The sequence below is a fragment of the Scyliorhinus torazame genome, chromosome 19 (genome assembly GCF_047496885.1).
Source record: "Scyliorhinus torazame isolate Kashiwa2021f chromosome 19, sScyTor2.1, whole genome shotgun sequence".
NCBI classification, from domain to species: domain Eukaryota; kingdom Metazoa; phylum Chordata; class Chondrichthyes; order Carcharhiniformes; family Scyliorhinidae; genus Scyliorhinus; species Scyliorhinus torazame.
The window spans coordinates 41,448,518-41,470,911 of NC_092725.1; the positions used below are offsets into that span (position 1 = coordinate 41,448,518).

The 22,394-nt window shown below is 49.0% G+C and overlaps 1 protein-coding gene across 1 annotated transcript in view; it reads right to left on the bottom strand.

The window, feature by feature from the left end:
• Positions 1 to 1,600: 1,600 nt before the first annotated feature.
• wdr91 (WD repeat domain 91) overlaps positions 1,601 to 22,394 on the bottom strand; it is a 160,187-nt gene continuing 139,393 nt past the window's right edge. The window contains exon 16 of the mRNA XM_072484210.1: positions 1,601 to 2,536. Within this exon, the coding sequence (XP_072340311.1) occupies positions 2,372 to 2,536 (165 nt within the window). The 3' untranslated portion in view covers positions 1,601 to 2,371. The remainder of the gene's footprint in view (positions 2,537 to 22,394) is intronic.

Here is a 22,394-nt window from a genome sequence, read left to right on the forward strand (position 1 = left end):
GGTTAACAGGAGTATAATGGGGTTTGTGTGGGCGCGAGGGACTCCGAGGGTGAGAAGGGTGTTCCTGGAGCGGAGTAGAGATAGGGGGGGGGGCTGGCGCTGCCCAACCTCTGTGGGTACTACTGGGCCGCCAATGCGACAATGGTGCGCAAGTGGGTGATGGAGGGGGAGGGGGCTGCATGGAAGAGGCAGGAGACGGCGTCCTGTGTGGGTACGAGTCTGGGGGCGCTGGCAACGGCGCCGCTGCCGCTCCCTCCAAGGAGGTATACCACGAGCCCGGTGGTGGTGGCGGCCCTCAAAATTTGGAGGCAGTGGAGGTGTCATAGGGGGGAAGTTAGGGCCTCGGCGTGGACCCCATTACGGGGGAACCACTGGTTCGCCCCAGGAAGAACAGGTGGAGGGTTTTCGGGGTGGCACAGGGCAGGCATACGAAAGTTGGGGGACCTGTTTGTGGATGGGAAGTTCGCGAGCTTGGGTGAGCTGGAGGAGAAGAACGGGCTCCCCCCAGGGAACACCTTCAGGTACTTACAGGTAAGGACGTTTGCCAGACGGCAGGTGATGGAATTCCCACGGCTACTGCCACACACAGTACAGGACAGGGTGCTCTCGGGGGGGGGGGGGGGGGGGGGGAAGTGGGGAAGATCTCGGAAACTTACCAGGTGATGCAGGAGGAGGAGGAGGCCTCGATGGTGGAGTTGAAAGGTAAGTGGGCGGAGGAGTTGGGAGAGGAGATCGAAGAGGGGACGTGGGCAGATGCCCTAGGGAGGGTGAACTCTTCCGCTTCATGCGCGAGGCTCAGCCTCATACAGTTTAAGGTGCTGCACAGGGCACACATGACCGGGACAAGGATGAGCAGGTTCTTTGGGGGTGAGGACAGGTGTGTTAGGTGCTCAGGGAGCCCAGCAAATCACCCCCATATGTTCTGGGCATGCCCAGCGCTGGAGGAATTTTGGAAGGGCGTAGCGAGGACGGTGTCGAGGGTGTTAGGATCAAGGGTCAAACCGGGCTGGGGGCTCGCAATATTTGGGATGGCAGAGGAGCCGGGAGTGCAGGAGGCGAAAGAGGCCGGAATTCTGGCCTTTGCGTCCCTGGTAGCCCGGCGAAGGATTCTCCTTCAGTGGAAAGGTACGAGGCCCCCAAGCGTGGAATCCTGGATCAGCGATATGGCAGGGTTCATTAAATTGGAGAGGGTGAAATTTGCCTTGAGAGGGTCAGTACAAGGGTTCTTTAGGCGGTGGCAACCGTTCTTAGACTTTCTGGCAGAACGATAGACATTGGTCAATGGCAGCTCGGGGGGGTGGGGGGGAGGGTTTACTTTATTTTTGTTTATGTTATTTACACTGGAGGGTCTGAGGGGGTGTATACACCTGTTGTGTTAAGTCGGGGTGTTAATGTTAATTTATTATTTAGGTACGGGGGGGGGGGGGGGAGGGGTTTGGGGGGTTGTTTTTTTAGATTATGTTTTGTACTTACCCCTGTTGGGTTCTTTTTTTTCTTTCTCATTTTGTTATTGATATTTTATGAAAACCTTCAATAAAATTTATTTAAAAAAAAAGAAAATCGGGCAGTTAACGCAAAGTGACATTGATAAAAACATTGATAATTCTGGATTAAGTTTATTTTGTGCTGAGTTTCTCACTTACATGGGATGATTCAAATTTATCCAAGTTGCCACATGAGGCCACACATTGAGTACCTTCAGTTTACCTGACCATGACAATTCCTACGCTTTGCCCAGACCGTGTTCTCAGCCAAAAACACAGCAGATGGCACAGGAATGAGAAGCTGGCCAATTTGTAACCATATACTCTCGTGGGCAGTGAGGGAAGCTGTCGTATCCAACAACTGCTCAATCTGAGATCAGTTAAACCAATGATCAAACCCACAAATTTCTCGTCTGATTGGCCCGTAATAACACTATTTGTTGCCTGTAGCCAGCACACTGGCAGAACAAAACACAATATGTGACTTGTGTCCTAACTGTGATAGATAAGTTAAAATGCAGCATATTTTGCTCACACTGAAGACACGTTATATCAGTGACAAGAAGCCACTATTAAGCAGGTACCCAGGTTGTATCATTTTTAAATCAAGTTTAAAAACACATTAATCCTGATCCCTGTAATACACAATATGCTGTTCTTGAAATTAACTGTTACGTGAAACAACAGGAATGGTTTATCATACCAAACAGCTTGGGAATGTGTAGTTAGACAGAATGAATCAAAATATTTGGCATCATTTGGTTAGTGGAACCTTCAAATATTTACACTGATTGAGTTAGAAACACAGTATTGCAACACCCTGCACCTTGCCAATGAAGCAATGTATCTCAGTCAGCCACACAAGCAGCTTCAATCCTGCTCTCCATTCATGGTTTTTGGGCCAGTAGAGTTGTTAGTTTAATCTTCCCATCCATGGATGCTGTCAGGCAAGTCCCACAATCCATTGCAGTGCACCAATCGACAGTGACCACGGGTGCTCGGTGACCTCCGAGTGACAGGCAAGGTTCCAACATTTGCTCTGTATTCGTCAGCTAGAAACAGATAGGTCGCTGGAGTCAACAGGCATATTGAATCTAGAGTCTCACTTATTCCTCTATCAACTTTAGCCCATCTCCATTCAGTTATTCCTGGTGTCAGATAGATTAACCGTAAAACCAAATACTTGTCATTCCCAGTGTCTGTTAAAGAAAATGGGGATCTTTGATCTCAAAAGGCAGTAAGAATGGTATACTCTAACAGAATCAAATATTAACACTAAACGTGAGATAAATTTCAAATCTGCAGTATCACTTGAAGATATCAACATGCCATTAGTACAGGATGCATATTTTCAAACATGTAATGGACAAATTAAGGAGCTTAAAATGTACTCTCATCTAATTCACTTTATAACCTGGTCACCGAGACATAGGGGTAGACATTGTAGCTCTAACCATCTGCCTTGGCTCCCGATACCTTTATAGCCCTCACTAGCAAATCTCAGATTTTAGATTAATTCATGGAGTCCCTACAATGCAGAAAGAGGCCATTTGGCCCATTGAGTTTGCACCGACCCTCTGAAAGAGCACCCTTTCTGTGCCCCTCCCGCCCCATCCCCGTAACCCCATCCAACCGTCAGACATTAAGGGGCAATTTAGCATGGCCAATCCATCTAACCTGCACATCTTTCGGCGGAAACCGGAGCACCCGGAAGAAACCCATGCAGACACAGGAAGTGCAAAATCCACAGTCACCCAAGGCTGAAATTGAACCTGGGTCCCCGACTCTGTGAGGCAGCAGTGCTAACCACTGTGTCACCGTGCTGCTCTGAGACACTTGTGGCAGAGGATTCGACAATTACGTGAAGAAGTGTTTCCTTGCTTCTCACTCAAATCGATATTAAGCTTCTTTGTCCTCAACTTCCCCACTCGGGGAAGAAATGTTTCTACTCATCAATTCCTTTGAAACTCCTGTGAAAGCTGAATTAAATCATAAGAACATAAAACATGAGCTAGAGTAGGCTGGTCAGCTATTTAGGCTGGCTTGAATTGGAAAAATTAAGTAATGCCTGACTAATTTAATTTGATAAATGATTTTCAAGAGGTGACTAAAGGAGTGGGCAGGAGAATGTCTATGGTTGTTACCCAAATAGATTTCCAGGGACATTTGATAAAATCCTTCATCAAACATTGAGACATAAAAGTTGAAACTCATGAAATCGAAAGCAAATTATAAAAGAGTTTCCGCTTAGGGATTATGAGCAGCTAGGGGCCAAACTAAAACGCAGAACCTCAATGATACTCATCTCTGGATTAAGTAAATAGAGTCTGAGCGATGGGTACGGCTCAAAAACTGGCGTGGGAGAAATGGGTTTTGATTATGGGACACTGGCACAGGTGCCAGGGAAAATGGGAGCTACCGATGGGACGGACTTTACATGAACGATGCTGGGACCAGTTTCTGGCGAGTAGCATAACTAGGGTGGTGGAAGAGGGCTTAAAACTAAATAGTGGGAGCGATTGTGCAAGGAAAATATATCATAAATTAAAGGGCAACAAGGTACTAGAGCAGGGCAATTTGGGTAAGAACAATGAACAATGAAAATTACAGCACAGGAACAGGCCCTTCCCAGCCTGTTCCCAGCTCCCAGCCTGCGCCGATCCAGATCCTTTATTTAAACCCGTCACCTATTTTCCAAGGATCTACTTCCCTCTGTTCCCCGCCCGTTCATATATCTGTCTAGATGCATCTTAAATGATGCTATCGTGCCCGTCTCTACCACCTCCGCTGGCAAAGCGTTCCAGACACCCACCACCCTCTGCGTAAAAAAGTTTCCACGCACCTCTCCCTTAAACATTTCCCCTCTCACCTTGAAATCGTGACCCCTTTTAATTGGCACCCCCACTCTTGGAAAAAGCTTGTTGCTATCCACCCTGTCCATACCTCTCAATTTTGTAGACCTCAATTACGTCCCCCCTCAACCTCCGTCTTTCCAACAAAAACAATCCTAATCTACTCAACCTTTCTTCATACCAGGCAACATCCTAGTGAACCTCTTCTGCACCCTCTCTAAAGCATCCACATCCTTCTGGTAATGTGGCGACCACAACTGCACGCAGCATTCCAAATGTGGCCTAACCAAAGTCCTATACAACTGTAACATGACCTCCCGACTCTTGTACTCAATACCCTGTCCGATGAAGGCAAGCATGCTGTATGCCTTCTTGACCACTCTATCGACCTACGTTGCCACCTTCAGGGTACAATGGACCTGAACTCCCAGATCTCTCTGTACATCAATTTTCCCCAGGACTCTTCCATTGACCGTATAATCCGCTCTTGAATTAGATCTTCCAAAATGCATCACCTCGCATTTGCCTGGATTGAACTCCATCTGCCATTTCTCTGCCCAACTCTCCAATCTATTTATATTTTGCTGTATTCTCTGACAGTCCTCCTCGCTATCTGCAACTCCACCAATCTTAGTATCATCTGCAAACTTGCTAATCAGATCACCTATACCTTCGTCCAGATCATTTATGGAAATCACAAATGTGGTATTATAGGTATTATGGTACCTGACAGGCTAAAGCACCATTGTACGCATTGATCGTGCATCAATTTAATAAGCTAGTTTTTTAAGAAGAAAGGATGGAGCTCCGAATCAAGCCTAAAATACAACTTAGCCCCCACGCGGCGAACTCAACGGCAATCTTTAAGCACTGGCTGGCGTGCTTTAAAAGGTATCTCAAGACGGCCGGAAACGCACCCACGGGAGAGCAGAAACTGCACGTCCTGCACTCAAAGGTGAGCCCGGAGATTTACACCCTCATTGAGGAAGCGGAAGACTTCGATGCAGCAATAGAGCTGCTAAAAGGACACGATATTCGCCCGGTAAACCAGGTCTACGCTCGGCACCTACTTGCAACAAGGCGACAAACTCCTGGGGAATTGCTGGAGGAATTCTACGTGCACTCCTGGTGTTGGGCAGAAGCTGCGGCTGCCCGCAGGTTTCGTCGGACCCTCTTAGTCCGGGACACTTTCGTGGCAGGTATGCTATCGTCACAAATCTGCCTGCTAGAAAAGGACACCCTGGGTCTCAGGGAGGCACAGGCCCTTGCAGGCTCCTGGACGTAGCCTCCAGGAACGCCCGTGCTTACATTCGCAACCGTGCGGCAGCCCCCTGGGCAGCGTGGAACCCCTCCGCGGCCGACCCCGAGACTTCCCCCATTCCCCCACAGGAATGGCAACCCTGAGGGGCCCCGCTGCTACTTTTGCGGGCAGGCCAAGCACCCCCGCCAGCGCTGCCCGGCCCGCGCATCCACCTGCAAGGGAGGCGGCAAGAAGGGCCATTTCGTGGGGGTATGTCAGGCCCATGCGGTTGCCGGTCTCCGGCGGCGAATGTGGACCGCAACCACTAACTTCTCCACGGGTCCCGGGCGGCCGCCACCATCTTCATATTCCAGGGCCACGTGCGGACCCCGGGTGCCACAATCTTGCTCCGCGGACGCTACGTTGGAGGGATGGACGCCGCTATTTTGTCCACCCCCAGCCATGTGCGACCAATGGGAGACGCCATCTTGCATGAACCCCAAGGACCCCAGCTCGGCTGACCATGCACTGCCCGAAGAGAACTCTCAACTGCTGCGATTAGCCTCGGTGACTCTGGATCAGTCTCGGCCTCGAACACTCAACTGCTACGACGACCGTATTCATCAACGGGCACGAGACGTCCTGCCTAATCGACTCTGGGAGCATGGAGAGCTTCATACACCCTGACACGGTAAGGCGCTGTTCTCTCCTCATCCACCCCATTAATCAAAAAATCTCCCTGGCTTCCGGGGTTTTGTACAGCAAACCTCAGTCCAGGGAAGGGAGTTCAAAAATTTCCATCTCTACATCCTTCCCCACCTCTGCGCGGCTACACTCCGGGGTTTAGACTTCCAGTGTAACCTTCAAAGTCTGACCTTCCAATTCAGCCGCCCTATACCCCCCTTACTGTCTGTGGCCTCGCGACCCTTAAGGTCGACCCGCCTTCCCTGTTTGCGAACCTCACCCCGGATTGCGAACCCGTCGCCACCAGGAGCAGACGCTACAGTGCCCAGGACCTGATCTTTATTAGGTCAGAGGTCCAAAGGCTACTGAGGGAAGTGGTCATTGAAGCCAGTAAAACCCCTGGGGAGCTCAAGTAGTGGTGATAAAGACCGGGGAGAAGCATAGGATGGTCATCGACTACAGTCAGACCATCAACAGGTTTACGCAGCTGGACGCGTACCCTCTCCCCCGCATATCCAACCCGGTAAACAAGATTGCGCATTATAAGGTCTTCTCCATGGTGGACCTCAAGTCTGCCAACCACCAGCTCCCCATCCGCACTAGTGACCGCAAATACACTGCCTTCGAGGCATATGTGCGGCTCTATCACTTCTTAAGGGTTCCCTTCGGTGTCACCAACGGTGACCATTCGGTGTCTCGGTCTTCCAGCGCGAGATGGACCGAAAGGTTGACCGGTACGATTAATGGGCAACATTCCCGTATCTCCATAATGTCACCATCTGCGGCCATGACCAGCAGGACCACGACACCAACCTCTGAAAATTTCTCCAGACCGCTAAAATCCTTAACCTTACATATAACAAGGATAAATGCGTGTTTAGCACCGACCGTCTAGCCATCCTCGGCTACGTAGTGCGAAATGGAGTTATAGGTCCCGACCCTGAATGCATGCGCCCCCTTATGGAGTTCCCCCTCCCTCACTGCTCCAAGGCCCTGAAATGTTGCCCAGGGCTTTTTAGCTACTACGCCCAGTGGATCCCCAGCTATGCGGACAAGGTCCGTCCCCTGATCCAATCCACAGCTTTTCCCGTCGATAGAGGCCCGCCAGGCCTTCAGCCGCATCAAAGCAGACACTGCAAAGGCCACGATGCACGCCATCGACGAGTCCCTCCCCTTCCAAGTCGAGAGCGATGCGTCCGACGTAGCTCTGGTGGCCACCCTCCACCAAGCGGGCAGACTCGTGGCCTTCTTCTCTCGTACCCTCCATGCTTCTGAAATCCGCCACTCCTCAGTCGAAAAGGAGGCCCAGGCCACAGTAGAAGCTGTGCGACATTGGAGGCATTACCTGACCGCAGGAGATTCACTCTCCTCACTGACCAACGGTCGGTTGCTTTCATGTTAGATAATGCACAGCAGGGCAAGATAAAAAACGACAAGATCTTGCAGAGGAGGATCGAACTCTCCACCTACAACTACGAGATCTTGTATCGTCCCGGGAAGCTAAACGAGCCTCCTGACGCCCTGTCCCTCGGCACATGTGCCACCGCACAAGTGGACCGCCTCCGTGCCCTCCCCTCCACCGACCGCAACACGTACTTCCTGAACGTGATTGACGAGTACTCCCGGTTCCCATTTGCCATCCCCTGCCCCGACATGACTGCAACCACCGTCATCAAGGCCCTCCATAGCATCTTTGCACTGTTTGGGTTCCCCGCTTACATACACAGCGATAGGGTCCTTTATGAGCGCCGAACTGCGTCAATTCCTGCTCAGCAAGGGCATCGCCTCGAGCAGGACGACCAGTTACAACCACCGGGGTAACGGACAGGGAGAGCGGGAGAACGGAACGGTCTGGAAGTCTGTCCTACTGGCCCTACGGTCCAGGAACCTCCCAGTCTCCCGCTGGCAAGAAGTCCTCCCGGATGCCCTCCACTCCATCCGATCATAGAACATGGAACAATACAGCGCAGTACAGGCCCTTCGGCCCACGATGTTGCACCGAAACAAAAGCCATCTAACCTACACTATGCCATTATCATCCATATGTTTATCCAATAAACTTTTAAATGCCCTCAATGTTGGCGAGTTCACTACTGTAGCAGGTAGGGCATTCCACGGCCTCACTACTCTTTGCGTAAAGAACCTACCTCTGACCTCTGTCCTATATCTATTACCCCTCAGTTTAAAGTTATGTCCCCTCGTGCCAGCCATATCCATCCGCGGGAGAAGGCTCTCACTGTCCACCCTATCCAACCCCCTGATCATTTTGTATGCCTCTATTAAGTCTCCTCTTAACCTTCTTCTCTCCAACGAAAACAACCTCAAGTCCATCAGCCTTTCCTCATAAGATTTTCCCTCCATACCAGGCAACATCCTGGTAAATCTCCTCTGCACCCGCTCCAAAGCCTCCACGTCCTTCCTATAATGCGGTGACCAGAACTGTACGCAATACTCCAAATGCGGCCGTACCAGAGTTCTGTACAGCTGCAACATGACCTCCCGACTCCGGAACTCAATCCCTCTACCAATAAAGGCCAACACTCCATAGGCCTTCTTCACAACCCTATCAACCTGGGTGGCAACTTTCAGGGATCTATGTACATGGACACCTAGATCCCTCTGCTCATCCACACTTTCAAGAACTTTACCATTAGCCAAATCACTGCTTTGTACGACCACCAATCAGACACCTCACGAACGTCTCCTTCTCTTCCCCAGGAAGTCCTCCTCTGGGACCTCGCTCCCGACCAGGCTGGGAGCACCCAGGACCCACCCGGCTCCGAAAATACGTGCGGGCGCACAAGTTGGACCCCTTGGACAAGAGGGTCCATCTGCTCCATGCTAACCCCCAGTACGCCTACGTGGCGTACCCCGATGGCCGACAAGATATGGTCTCCCTACAAGACCTGGCGCCCGCCGGAACCCCACGTACATTCCAGCCGCCAGTCCCACCCTCCCCTCCACCGCAGCACCTTACAGGAGGATCGCTCCTTCCGCCGGCCCGCCGGCCCACCCACCCACCGACGCTCCCCGCAGGCGCACCCTTCCCAGGTCAACCGTTTTCCCCACCAGCGCCATCTAGGGGTGCCGAAGCTGCCATGGTGACCGAAGCCACGCTCCCGGAGTCACAGACGCCCGAGCCTCCACCGGAGCCTCCACCGGAGTCACCACCGAAGCTCCGACGATCGCAGAGGACGACCAGAGCCCCCGATCGACTGATGGCCTCATTTTAATTGTAATCTGTAAATATAAACCATCGAATGTACATAGCTATCAGAATTGTAAATAGCTACTAAACACTGTACGGAGGTATTATGGTACCTCCATAACTAATTATACCATGTTGCCATGTTTTGTAGTTTTAGGCCACCACCCCCACTGGACTCTTTTTTTAACAGGGGGTGAATGTGGTATTATAGGTATTACGGTACCTGACAGGCTAAAGCACCATTGGTGGAAACTGTATGCTTTCTATTGGTAGAATGTATGATAGCTCTGCCCTGATAGGCGGGGTATAAGAACCCGTGCCGCTCCCGCAGCCTTCATTCTGTACCTGAGCTGCTGGAGAAACATCTAGCTTATTAAAGCCTTCAGTTGGACTACAACCTCGCTTTAGTGGTCATTGATCGTGCATCAACAAACAACAGTGGTCTGAGCACGGATCCCTGTGGAACACCACTAGTCACCTTTCTCCATTTTGAGACACTCCCTTCCACCACTACTCTCTGACTCCTGTTGCACAGCCAGTTCTTTATCCATCTAGCTAGTACACCCTGATCCCCATACGACTTCACTTTTTCCATCAACCTGCCATGGGAAACTTTATCAAATGCCTTATTGAAGTCCATGTATATGACATCTACAACCCTTCCCTCATCAATTAACTTTGTCACTTCCTCAAATAATTCTATTAGGTTTGTAAGACATGATCTCCCCTGCACAAAACCATGCTGCCTATCACAGATAAGTCTATTTTCTTCCAAATGTGAATAGATCCTATCCCTCAGTAACTTCTCCAACAGTTTGCCTACCACTGACGTCAAGCTCACAGGTCTATAATTCCCTGGATTATCACTGCTATCCTTCTGAAACAAAGGGACAACATTAGCAATTCTCCAGTCATCCGGGACCTCACCCGTGTTCAAGGATGCTGCAAAGATATCTGTTAAGGCCCCAGCTATTTCGTCCCTCGCTTCCCTCAGTAACCTGGGATAGATCCCATCCGGACCTGGGGACTTGTCCACCTTAATGCCTTTTAGAATACTCAAAACTTCCCCCTTCCTTATGCCGACTTGACCTAGAGTATTTAAACATCCATCCCTAGCCTCAACATCCGTCATGTCCCACTCCTTGGTGAATACCAATGCAAAGTACTCATTAAGAATCTCACGCATTTCCTCTGACTCCACGCATAAATTCTCTTTTGTCTTTGAGTGGGCCACTCCTTTCTCTAGCTACCCCCTTGCTCCTTACATACGAATAAAAGGCGTTGGGATTTTCCTTAACCCTGTTCGCCAAAGATATTTCATGACCCCTTTTAGCCCTCTTTATTGCGCGTTTGAGATTTGTCCTACTTTCCTGATATTCCTCCAAAGCTTCATCAGTTTTAAGTCGCCTCGATCTTATGTATGCTTCCTTTTTCATCTTAGCTAGCCTCAATTCCACCCGTCATCCATGGATCCCTAATCTTGCCATTTCTATCCCGCATTTTCACAGGGACATGTCTGTCCTGCACTCTAATCAGCCTTTCCTTAAAAAACTCCCACATTTTAAATGTGGATTTACCCTTAAACAGCTGCTCCCAATCCACATTGTTTAGCTGGGCTGTTTAGCACAGGGCTAAATCGCTGGCTTTCAAAGCAGACCAAGGCAGGCCAGCAGCACGTTTCGATTCCTGTAACAGCCTCCCCGAACAGGCGCCGGAATGTGGCGACTAGGGGCTTTTCACAGTAACTTCATTTGAAGCCTACTTGTGACATTAAGCGATTTTCATTCATTTCATTTCATTCCCTAGCTCCTGCCGAATTTTGTTATACTTGGCCTTTCCCCAATTTAGCACTCTTCCTTTAGGACCACTCTCGTCTTTGTCCATGAGTATTCTAAAACTTATGGAATTGTGATCGCTATTCCCAAAGTAATCACCGACTGAAACTTCAACCACCTGGCTGGGATCATTCCCCAATACCAGGTCCAGTATGGCCCCTTCCCGAGTTGGACTATTTACATACTGCTCTAAAAAATTCTCCTGGATGCTCCTTAGAAATTCTGCTCCATCGACGCCTCCAACACTACATGAATCCCATTCAATGTTGGGGAAGTTAAAATCTCCCATCACGACCACCCTATTGCTCCCACATTTTTCTATAATCTGTCTAAATATTTGTATCTCTACTTCACGCTCGCTTTTGGGAGGCCTGTAGTAAAGTCCCAACAATGTTACTGCACCCGTCCTATTTCTTAGCTCTACCCACATTGCCTCAGTGCTCGAATCCTCCATCGTGCCCTCCTTAATCACAGCTGTGAAATCTCTGACCAGTAATGCAACTCCTCCAGCCCTTTTAGCTCCCTCTCTATCCCTCCTGAAGCATCTATACCCTGGGATATTTAGTTGCCAGTCTTGCCCGTCCCTCAACCAAGTCTCAGTAATACCAATAACATCATATTCCCAGGTACTCATCCAAGCCCTAAATTCATCTGCCTTACCTGCTACACTTCTCACATTAAAACAAATGCACCTCAGACCACCTGTCCCTTTGCGTTCATCATCTCTTCCCTGTCTACTCTTCCCCTTAGTCACATTGAGTTTATTATCTAGTACTTTACTGGCTTTAGTTGCTGCCTCTTTACTGACCTCTAACTTCCTTATCTGGTTCCCATCCCCCTGCCACATTAGTTTAAAACCTCCCCAACAGTGTTAGCAAAAGCACCCCCTCGGACATTGGTTCCAGTCCTGCCCAGGTGTAGACCATCCGATTTGTAATGGTCCCACCGCCCCCAGAACCGGTTCCAATGTCCCAAAAATCTGAACCCCTTCCTCCTGGACCATCTCTCAAGCCACGCATTCATCCTGCCTATTCTTGAATTTTTACTCTGACTGTCTCGTGGCACTGGTAGCAATCCTGAGATTACTACCTTTGAAGTCCTACTTTTTAACTTATCTCCTACCTCCCTAAATTCTGATTGTGGGACCTCATCCTGTTTTTTACCTATATCGTTGGTGCCTCTATGCACCACGACAACTGGCTGTTCACCCTCCCCCTTCAGTATGTCCTGCAGCCGATCTGAGACATCCCTGACTCGTACACCCGGGAGGCAACATACCATTCGGGAGTCTCGTTTTCGACCACAGAAACGCCTGTCTACTCCCCTTACAATTGAATCCCCTATGACTATAGCCCTGCCAGTCTTTTTCCCGCCCTTCTGTGCAGCAGAGCCAGCCACGGTGCCATGAGCCTGACTACTACTGCCTTCCCCTGGTGAGTCATCTCCCCCAACAGTATCCAAAACGGTATACCTGTTTTGGAGGGAGATGACCACAGGGGACACCTGCACTGCCTTCCTGCTCTTTCTCTGCCTTTTGGTCACCCATTCCCCGTCTCCCTCACCAATCCTAATCTGCGGTGTGACCAACTCACTGAATGTGCTATCCACGACCTCCTCAGCATCGCGGATGCTACAAAGTGAGTCCGCCACTCCAGGGCCATCATGCGGTCTAACAGGAGCTGAAGCTGGACACACTTCCCGCACATGAAGATAACCAGAATGTACACAGACTACATCTGGGCCGCGAAGGCCGGCCGGCGTGGGCCGCGATGGTTGGCCGGCGTGGGTCGCGAAGGTCGGCCGGCGTGGGTCGCGAAGGTCGGCCGGCTGGTAAAAATGGGTCTCAAAAAAAAAGTTTGAAAACACTGGACTACATGATACTGTCACTATATGCTGGCTATTGCAGTTTACACAGACTTCATTATCCTGCCACCATGCGCTGGGTAGCAGAGTGTACATAGATCCCAGTGACAATGTAAGCACTTGTATCACTTGTTGAGCAGCACAGAGCCACGGCACTGCTCAGAACAAAAAAAGGACAGCTAATGGCCGATATCCATAGAAAGCTCCATTTTGTCAGAACCAACGAGTCAGCTGCATATCTTGAATGTGTTCTGAGGTTGTGCTTTTAGCTAATTGCTTCCCAAAATCTAAGGATTTTAAGAGTGCAGCCAAGAACCCCTTTAAATTAAAATTGAACTTTAAAATTCTCTCGTTTCCTTCTCCTCGCTGACCATTTACCTGCTCTCTATTCCATGGCTTCAGCTTGTGCTTCCCACTGCCTAGCCATTTTGGACTTCACATATTCCACTGCCGGCCCCTGCCTTTCACACCCAGACCAAGCCTGTTCCACTGCTCTATCGTGGGAAGTGAGGGCCATGTGTGGCTCATAGAAGATGGCCAAAGGTATTGGCTGGTGTCATTCTAATTTACATATCCCAATAGATCACAGGGTAATTCCATCTCGAGACAGGACAAATCAGCCCCGACACAATGCTTGGGGTAGAGGACCAGGGCATCATTCAGCCCCGAGCCTGTTCTCCTATAAAGATACAGATCTGTCGAGCCATTGCTCCATATTCTTTAATATCCTTACCCGACAAATATGCATCATCAGCCCTGAAACTTTGAACTAACCCCCAGAATCAGTCTTTTAAGGGAATCAATGTGCCCTTGTTTTGGGCTCTCGAACAAGAGGTAATTGTTTCTATATCAAATGATTTTACCATTTTAGATTACTTCAGCTTTCAAGTGAAGGGAAGGCAGAAATTGTCCTCATAATTTAACCATTTTAGCCCCAGTATTGGGTTACGGGGATAATCTGTGCTGCACCCACTCCCAAGACCATCCAGAAGTGACAAAGTTAATTGATGAGGGAAGGGCTGTAGATGTCATATCATAGAATTTACAGTGCAGAAGGAGGCAATTTGGCCCATCGAGTCTGCACCGGCTCTTTGAAAGAGCACCCTACCCAAGGTCAACACCTCCACTCTATCCCCATAACCCAGTAACCCCACCCAACACTAAGGGCAATTTTGGACACGAAGGGCAATTTATCCTGGCCAATCCACCTAACCTGCACATCTTTGGACTGTGGGAGGAAACCGGAGCACCCGGAGGAAACCCACGCACACACGGGGAGGATGTGCAGACTCCGCACAGACAGTGACCCAAGCCGGAATCGAACCTGGGACCCTGGAGCTGTGAAGCAATTGTGCTATCCACAATGCTACCGTGCTGTACAACACAGGAACAGGCCCTTCGGCCCTCCAAGCCCGTGCCGACCATGCTGCCCGACTAAACTACAATCTTCTACACTTCCTGGGTCCGTATCCCTCTATTCCCATCCTATTCATGTATTTGTCAAGATGCCCCTTAAATGTCACTATCGTCCCTGCTTCCACCACCTCCTCCGGTAGCGAGTTCCAGGCACCCACTACCCTCTGCATAAAAAACTTGCCTCGTACATCTACTCTAAACCTTGCCCCTCTCACCTTAAACCTATGCCCCCTAGTAATTGACCCCTCTATCCTGGGGAAAAGCCTCTGACTATCCACTCTGTCTATGCTCCTCATAATTTTGTAGACCTCTATCAGGTCGCCCCTCAATCTCCTTCGTTCCAGTGAGACCAAACCGAGTTTATTCAACCGCTCCTCATAGCTAATGCCCTCCATACCAGGCAACATTCTGGTAAATCTCTTCTGCACCCTCTCTAAAGCCTCCACATCCTTCTGGTGTGAATTGAACACTATACCCCAAGTGTGGCCTAACTAAGGTTCTACACAGCTGCAACATGACTTGCCAATTCTTATACTCAATGCCCTGGCCAATGAAGGCAAGCATGCCGTATGCCTTCTTGACTACTTTCTCCACCCGTGTTGCCCCTTTCAGTGACCTGTGGACCTGTACTCCTAGATCTCTTTGACTTTCAATACTCTTGAGGGTTCTACCATTCACTGTATATTCCCTACCTGCATTAGACCTTCCAAAATGCATTACCTCACATTTGTCCAGATTAAACTCCATCTGCCATCTCTCCGCCCAAGTCTCCAAATAATCTAAATCCTGTTGTATCCTCCGACAGTCCTCATCGCTATCTGCAATTCCACCAACCTTTGTGTCGTCTGCAAACTTACTAATCAGACCAGTTACATTTTCCTCCAAATCATTTATATATACTACAAACAGCAAAGGTCCCAGCACTGATCCCTGTGGAACACCACTGGTCACAGCTCTCCAATTAGAAAAGCATCCTTCCATTGCTACTCTCTGCCTTCTATGACCTAGCCCGTTCTGTATCCATCTTGCCAGCTCACCCCTGATCCCGTGTGACTTCACCTTTTGTACTAGTCTACCATGAGGGACCTTGTCAAAGGCCTTGCTGAAGTCCCTATATGCAACATCCACTGCCCTACCTGCATCAATCAGCTTAGTGACCTCCGCGAAAAACTCTATCAAGTTAGTGAGACACGACCTTCACAAAACCATGCTGCCTCTCACTAATACGTCCATTTGCTTCCAAATGGGAGTAGATCCTGTCTCGAAGAATTCTCTCCAGTAATTTCCCTACCACTGAAGTAAGGCTCACCGGCCTGTAGTTCCCTGATTGTCCTTGCTACCCTTCTTAAGCAGAGGAACAACATTGGCTATTCTCCAGTCCTTCGGAAGACAGTGAGGATCCAAAGATTTCTGTCAAGGCCTCAGCAATTTCCTCTCCAGCCTCCTTCAGTATTCTGGGGTAGATCCCATCAGGCCTTGGGGACTTATCTACCTTAATATTTTTTAAGACACCCAACACCTCGTCTTTTTGGATCTCAATGTGACCCAGGCTATCTACACACCCTTCTCCAGACTCAACATCTACCAATTTCTTCTCTTTGGTGAATACTGATGCAAAGTATTCGTTTAGTACCTTGCCCATTTCCTCTGGCTCCACACATAGATTCCCTTGCCTATCCTTCAGTGGGCCAACCCTTTCCCTGGCTACCCTCTTGCTTTTTATGTACGTGTAAAAAGCCTTGGGATGTTCCTTAACCCTATTTGCCAATGACTTTTCGTGACCCCTTCTAGCCCTCCTGACTCCTTGCTTAAGTTCCTTCCTACTTTCCTTATATTTCACACAGGCTTCGTCTGTTCCCAGCCTTTTAGCCCTGACAAATGCCTCCTTTTTCTTTTTGACGAGGCCTACAATATCTCTCGTTATCCAAGGTTCCCCAAAATTGCCGTATTTATCCTTCTTCCTCACAGGAACATGCCGGTCCTGAATTCCTTTCAACTGATACTTGAAAGCCAGATGTTGATTTGCCCTCAAACATCCGCCCCCAATCTATGTTCTTCAGTTCCCGCCTAATATTGTTATAATTAGCCTTCCCCCAATTTAGCACATTCATCCTAGGACCACTCTTATCCTTGTCCACCAGTACTTTAAAACTTACTGAATTGTGGTCACTGTTCCCGAAATGCTCCCCTACTGAAACATCCACCACCTGGCCGGGCTCATTCCCCAGTACCAGGTCCAGTACCGCCCCTTCTCTAGTTGGACTGTCTACATATTGTTTTAAGAAGCCCTCCTGGATGCTCCTTACAAACTCCACCCCGTCTAAGCCCCTGGCACTAAGTGAGTCCCAGTCAATATTGGGGAAGTTGAAGTCTCCCATCACCACAACCCTGTTGTTTTACTCTTTTCCAAAATCTGTCTACCTATCTGCTCCTCTATCTCCCGCTGGCTGTTGGGAGGCCTGTAGTAAACCCCCAACATTGTGACTGCACCCTTCTTATTCCTGATCTCTACCCATATAGAACATAGAACGATACAGCGCAGTACAGGCCCTTCGGCCCACGATGTTGCACCGAAACAAAAGCCATCTAACCTACACTATGCCATTATCATCCATATGTTTATCCAATAAACTTTTTAAATGCCCTCAATGTTGGCGAGTTCACTACTGTAGCAGGTAGGGCATTCCACGGCCTCACTACTCTTTGCGTAAAGAACCTACCTCTGACCTCTGTCCTATATCTATTACCCCTCAGTTTAAAGCTATGTCCCCTCGTGCCAGCCATTTCCACCCGCGGGAGAAGGCTCTCACTGTCCACCCTATCTAACCCCCTGATCATTTTGTATGCCTCTATTAAGTCTCCTCTTAACCTTCTTCTCTCCAACGAAAACAACCTCAAGTCCATCAGCCTTTCCTCATAAGATTTTCCCTCCATACCAGGCAACATCCTGGTAAATCTCCTCTGCACCCGCTCCAAAGCCTCCACGTCCTTCCTATAATGCGGTGACCAGAACTGTACGCAATACTCCAAATGCGGCCGTACCAGAGTTCTGTACAGCTGCAACATGACCTCCTGACTCCGGAACTCAATCCCTCTACCAATAAAGGCCAACACTCCATAGGCCTTCTTCACAACCCTATCAACCTGGGTGGCAACTTTCAGGGATCTATGTACATGGACACCTAGATCCCTCTGCTCATCCACACTTCCAAGAACTTTACCATTAGCCAAATATACCGCATTCCTGTTATTCCTTCCAAAGTGAATCACCTCACACTTCTCTACATTAAACTCCATTTGCCACCTCTCAGTCCAGCTCTGCAGCTTATCTATATCCCTCTGTAACCTGCTACATCCTTCCACACTATCGAAAACACCACCGACTTTAGTATCGTCTGCAAATTTACTCACCCACCCTTCTGCGCCTTCCTCTAGGTCATTGATAAAAATGACAAACAGCAACAGCCCCAGAACAGATCCTTGTGGTCCTCCACTTGTAACTGAACTCCACTCTGAACATTTCCCATCAACCACCACCCTCTGTCTTCTTTCAGCTAGCCAATTTCTGATCCACATCTCTAAATCACCCTCAATCCCCAGCCTCCGTATTTTCTGCAATAGCCTACCGTGGGGAACCTTATCAAACGCTTTGCTGAAATCCATATACACCACATCAACTGCTCTACCCTCGTCTACCTGTTCAGTCACCTTCTCAAAGAACTCAATAAGGTTTGTGAGGCATGACCAACCCTTCACAAAGCCATGCTGACTATCCCTGATCATATTATTCCTATCTAGATGATTATAAATCTTGTCTCTTATAATCCCCTCCAAGACTTTACCCACTACAGACGTGAGGCTCACCGGTCTATAGTTGCCGGGGTTGTCTCTGCTCCCCTTTTTGAACAAAGGGACCACATTTGCTATCCTCCAGTCCTCTGGCACTATTCCTGTAGCCAATGATGACATAAAAATCAAAGCCAAAGGTCCAGCAATCTCTTCCCTGGCCTCCCAGAGAATCCTAGGATAAATCCCATCAGGACCCGGGGACTTATCTATTTTCAGCCTGTCCAGAATTGCCAACACCTCTTCCCTACGTACCTCAATGCCATCTATTCTATTAGCCTGGGTCTCAGCATTCTCCTCCACAACATTATCTTTTTCCTGAGTGAATACTGACGAAAAATATTCATTTAGTATCTCGCCTATCTCTTCAGACTCCACACACGACTTCCCATCCCTGTCCTTGACTGGTCCTACTCTTTCCCTAATCATTCGCTTATTCCTGACATACCTATAGAAAGCTTTTGGGCTTTCCTTGATCCTACCTGCCAAATACTTCTAATGTCCCCTCCTTGCTCGTCTTAGCTCTCTCTTTAGATCCTTCCTTGCTACCTTGTAACTATCCATCGCCCCAACTGAAACTTCACACCTCATCTTCACATAGGCCTCCTTCTTCCTCTTAACAAGAGATTCCACTTCTTTGGTAAACCACGGTTCCCTCGCTCGACGCCTTCCTCCCTGCCTGACCAGTACATACTTATCAAGAACACGCAGTAGCTGATCCTTGAACAAGCTCCACTTATCCAGTGTGCCCAACACTTGCAGCCTACTTCTCCACCTTATCCCCCCCAAGTCACGTCTAATGGCATCATAATTGCCCTTCCCCCAGCTATAACTCTTGCCCTGCGGTGTATACTTATCCCTTTCCATCATTAACGTAAACGTCACCGAATTGTGGTCACTGTCCCCAAAGTGCTCTCCTACCTCCAAATCCAACACCTGGCCTGGTTCATTACCCAAAACCAAATCCAACGTGGCCTCGCCTCTTGTTGGCCTGTCAACATATTGCCCTCCTGCACACACTGTACAAAAAATGACCCATCTAATGTACTCTAACTGTATCTTTTCCAGTCAATATTTGGAAAGTTAAAGTCTCCCATAATAACTACCCTGTTACTTTCGCTCTTATCCAGGATCATCCTCGCCATCCTTTCCTCTACATCCCTAGAACTATTTGGAGGCCTATAGAAGACTCCCAACAGTGTGACCTCTCCTTTCATGCTTCTAACCTCAGCGCATACTACCTCGGAAGATGAGTCCCCATCTAGCATCCTCTCCGCCACCGTAATACTGCTCTTGACTAGCAGCGCCACACCTCCCCCTCTTTTGCCTCCTTCTCTGAGCTTACTAAAACACCTAAACCCCGGAACCTGCAACATCCATTCCTGTCCCTGCTCTATCCATGTCTCCGAAATGGCCACAACATCGAAGTCCCAGGTACCAACCCATGCTGCCAGTTCCCCTACCTTATTTCGTATACTCCTGGCATTGAAGTAGACACACTTCAAACCACCTACCTGAACACTGGCCCCCTCCTGCGACGTCAAATCTGTGCTCCTGACCTCTATACTCTCATTCTCCCTTACCCTAAAACTACAATCCAGGTTCCCATGCCCCTGCTGCCATATAGCCTCACTGCCCCCTGAGGTGTCCTCCCGCAGTACAGCTGTGATATTCTCCCTAACCAGTAGCGCAACTCCACCACCACTTTTACATCCCACTATATCCCGCCTGAAACATCTAAATCCTGGAACGTTTAGCTGCCAATCCTGCCCTTCCCTCAACCAGGTCTCTGTAATGGCAACAACATCATAGTTCCAAGTACTAATCCAAGCTCTAAGTTCATCCGCCTTACCCGTAATACTTCTTGCATTGAAACATATGCACTTCAGGCCACCAGACCCGGTGTTCAGCAACTTCTCCCTGTCTGCTCTGCCTCAGAGCCCCACTGTCCCTATTCCCTAGTTCTCCCTCAATGCTCTCACCTTCTGACCTATTGCTCCCGTGCCCACCCCCCTGCCATACTAGTTTCAACCCTCCCGTGTGACACTAGCAAACCTCGCGGCCAGGATTTTTATGCCTCTCCAGTTTAGATGCAACCCGTCCTTCTTATACAGGTCACACCTGCCCCGGAAGAGCTCCCAGTGGTCCAGATAACGGAAACCCTCCCTCCTACACCAGCTGTTTAGCCACGTGTTCAGCTGCTCTATCTTCCTATTTCTAGCCTCACTGGCACGTGGCACAGGGAGTAATCCCGAGATTACAACCCTAGAGGTCCTGTCTTTTAACTTTCTGCCTAGCTCCCTGAACTCCTGCTGCAGGACCTCATGCCCCTTCCTGCCTATGTCGTTAGTACCAATATGTACAACGACCTCTGCCTGTTTGCCCTCCCCCTTCAGATGCCCTCTACCCGTTCGGAGACATCCTGGACCCTGGCACCAGGGAGGCAACATACCATCCTGGAGTCTCTTTCACGTCCACAGAAGCGCCTATCTGTGCACCTGACTATAGAGTCCCCTATTACTATTGCTCTTCTGCGCTTTGATCCTCCCTTCTGAACATCAGAGCCAGCCGTGGTGCCACTGCTCTGGCTGCTGCTGTTTTCCCTTAAGACTTAAGTAAGGCGTTTGATAATGTTTCCCTTGGCAGGTTGATGGAAAAAATGAAGTTGTATGGGGTTCAGGGTGTACTAGCTAGATGAATAAAGAACTGGCTGGGCAACAGGAGACAGAGTAGTGGTGGAAGGAGGTGTCTCAAAATGGAGAAAGGTGGCTCGTGGTGTTCCACAGGGATCCGTGCTCGGACCACTGTTGTTTGTGATATACATAAATGATCTGGCTGAAGGTAAAGGTGGTCTGATTAGCAAGTTTGCAGATGATACTAAGATTGGTGGAGTTGCAGATAGCGAGGAGAACTGTCAGAGAATACAGCAAAATATAGATAGATTGGAGAGTTGGGGAGAGAAATGGCAGATGGAGTTCAATCCAGGCAAATGCGAGGTGATGCATTTTGGAAGATCTAATTCAAGAGCGGACTATACGGTGAATGGAAGAGTCCTGAGGAAACTTGATGTACAGAGAGATCTGGGAGTTCAGGTCCATTGTACCTTGAAGGTGGCAACGCAATTCGATAAGAGTGGTCAAGAAGGCATACAGCATGCTTGCCTTCATCGGACAGGGTATTGAGTACAAGAGTCGGCAGATCATGTTACAGTTGTATAGGACTTTGGTTAGGCCACATTTGGAATACTGCGTGCAGTTGTGGTCGCCACATTACCAGAAGGATGTGGATGCTTTAGAGAGGGTGCAGAGGAGGTTCACCAGGATGTTGCCTGGTATGGAGGGCGCTAGCTATGAAGAAAGGTTGAGTAGATTAGGATTGTTTTCGTTGGAAAGACGGAGGTTGAGGGGGTCCTGATTGAGGTCTACAAAATTATGAGAGGTATGTACAGGGTGGATAGCAACAAGCTTTTTCCAAGAGCAGGGGTGTCAATTACAAGGGGTCACGATTTCAAGGTGAGAGGGGGAAAGTTTAAGGGAGATGTGCGTGGAAACGTTTTTACGCAGAGGGTGGTGGGTGTCTGGAACGCTTTGCCAGCGGAGGTGGTAGAGGCGGGCACGATAGCATCATTTAAGATGCATCTAGATAGATATATGAACGGGCGGGAAACAGAGGGAAACAGATCCTTGTAAAATAGAAGACAGGTTTAGATAAAGGATCTGGATCGGCGCAGGCTGGGAGGGCCGAAGGGACTGTTCCTGTGCTGTAATTTTCTTTGTTCTTTGTGTCCCAAAATGTGGTGCTCAGAACTGAACGTAATATTACTGAGGGGCTCAGAACCAAGCTCTGCACAATTCACTGATCACGAGTAATTCGACATCATGGGAATCATAACACTGAAATAATTCAAAATTAAAGGCTAGATTAGAAGGTGCTGATCATAGCCAGGCCAAGTAGATTAGAATACCT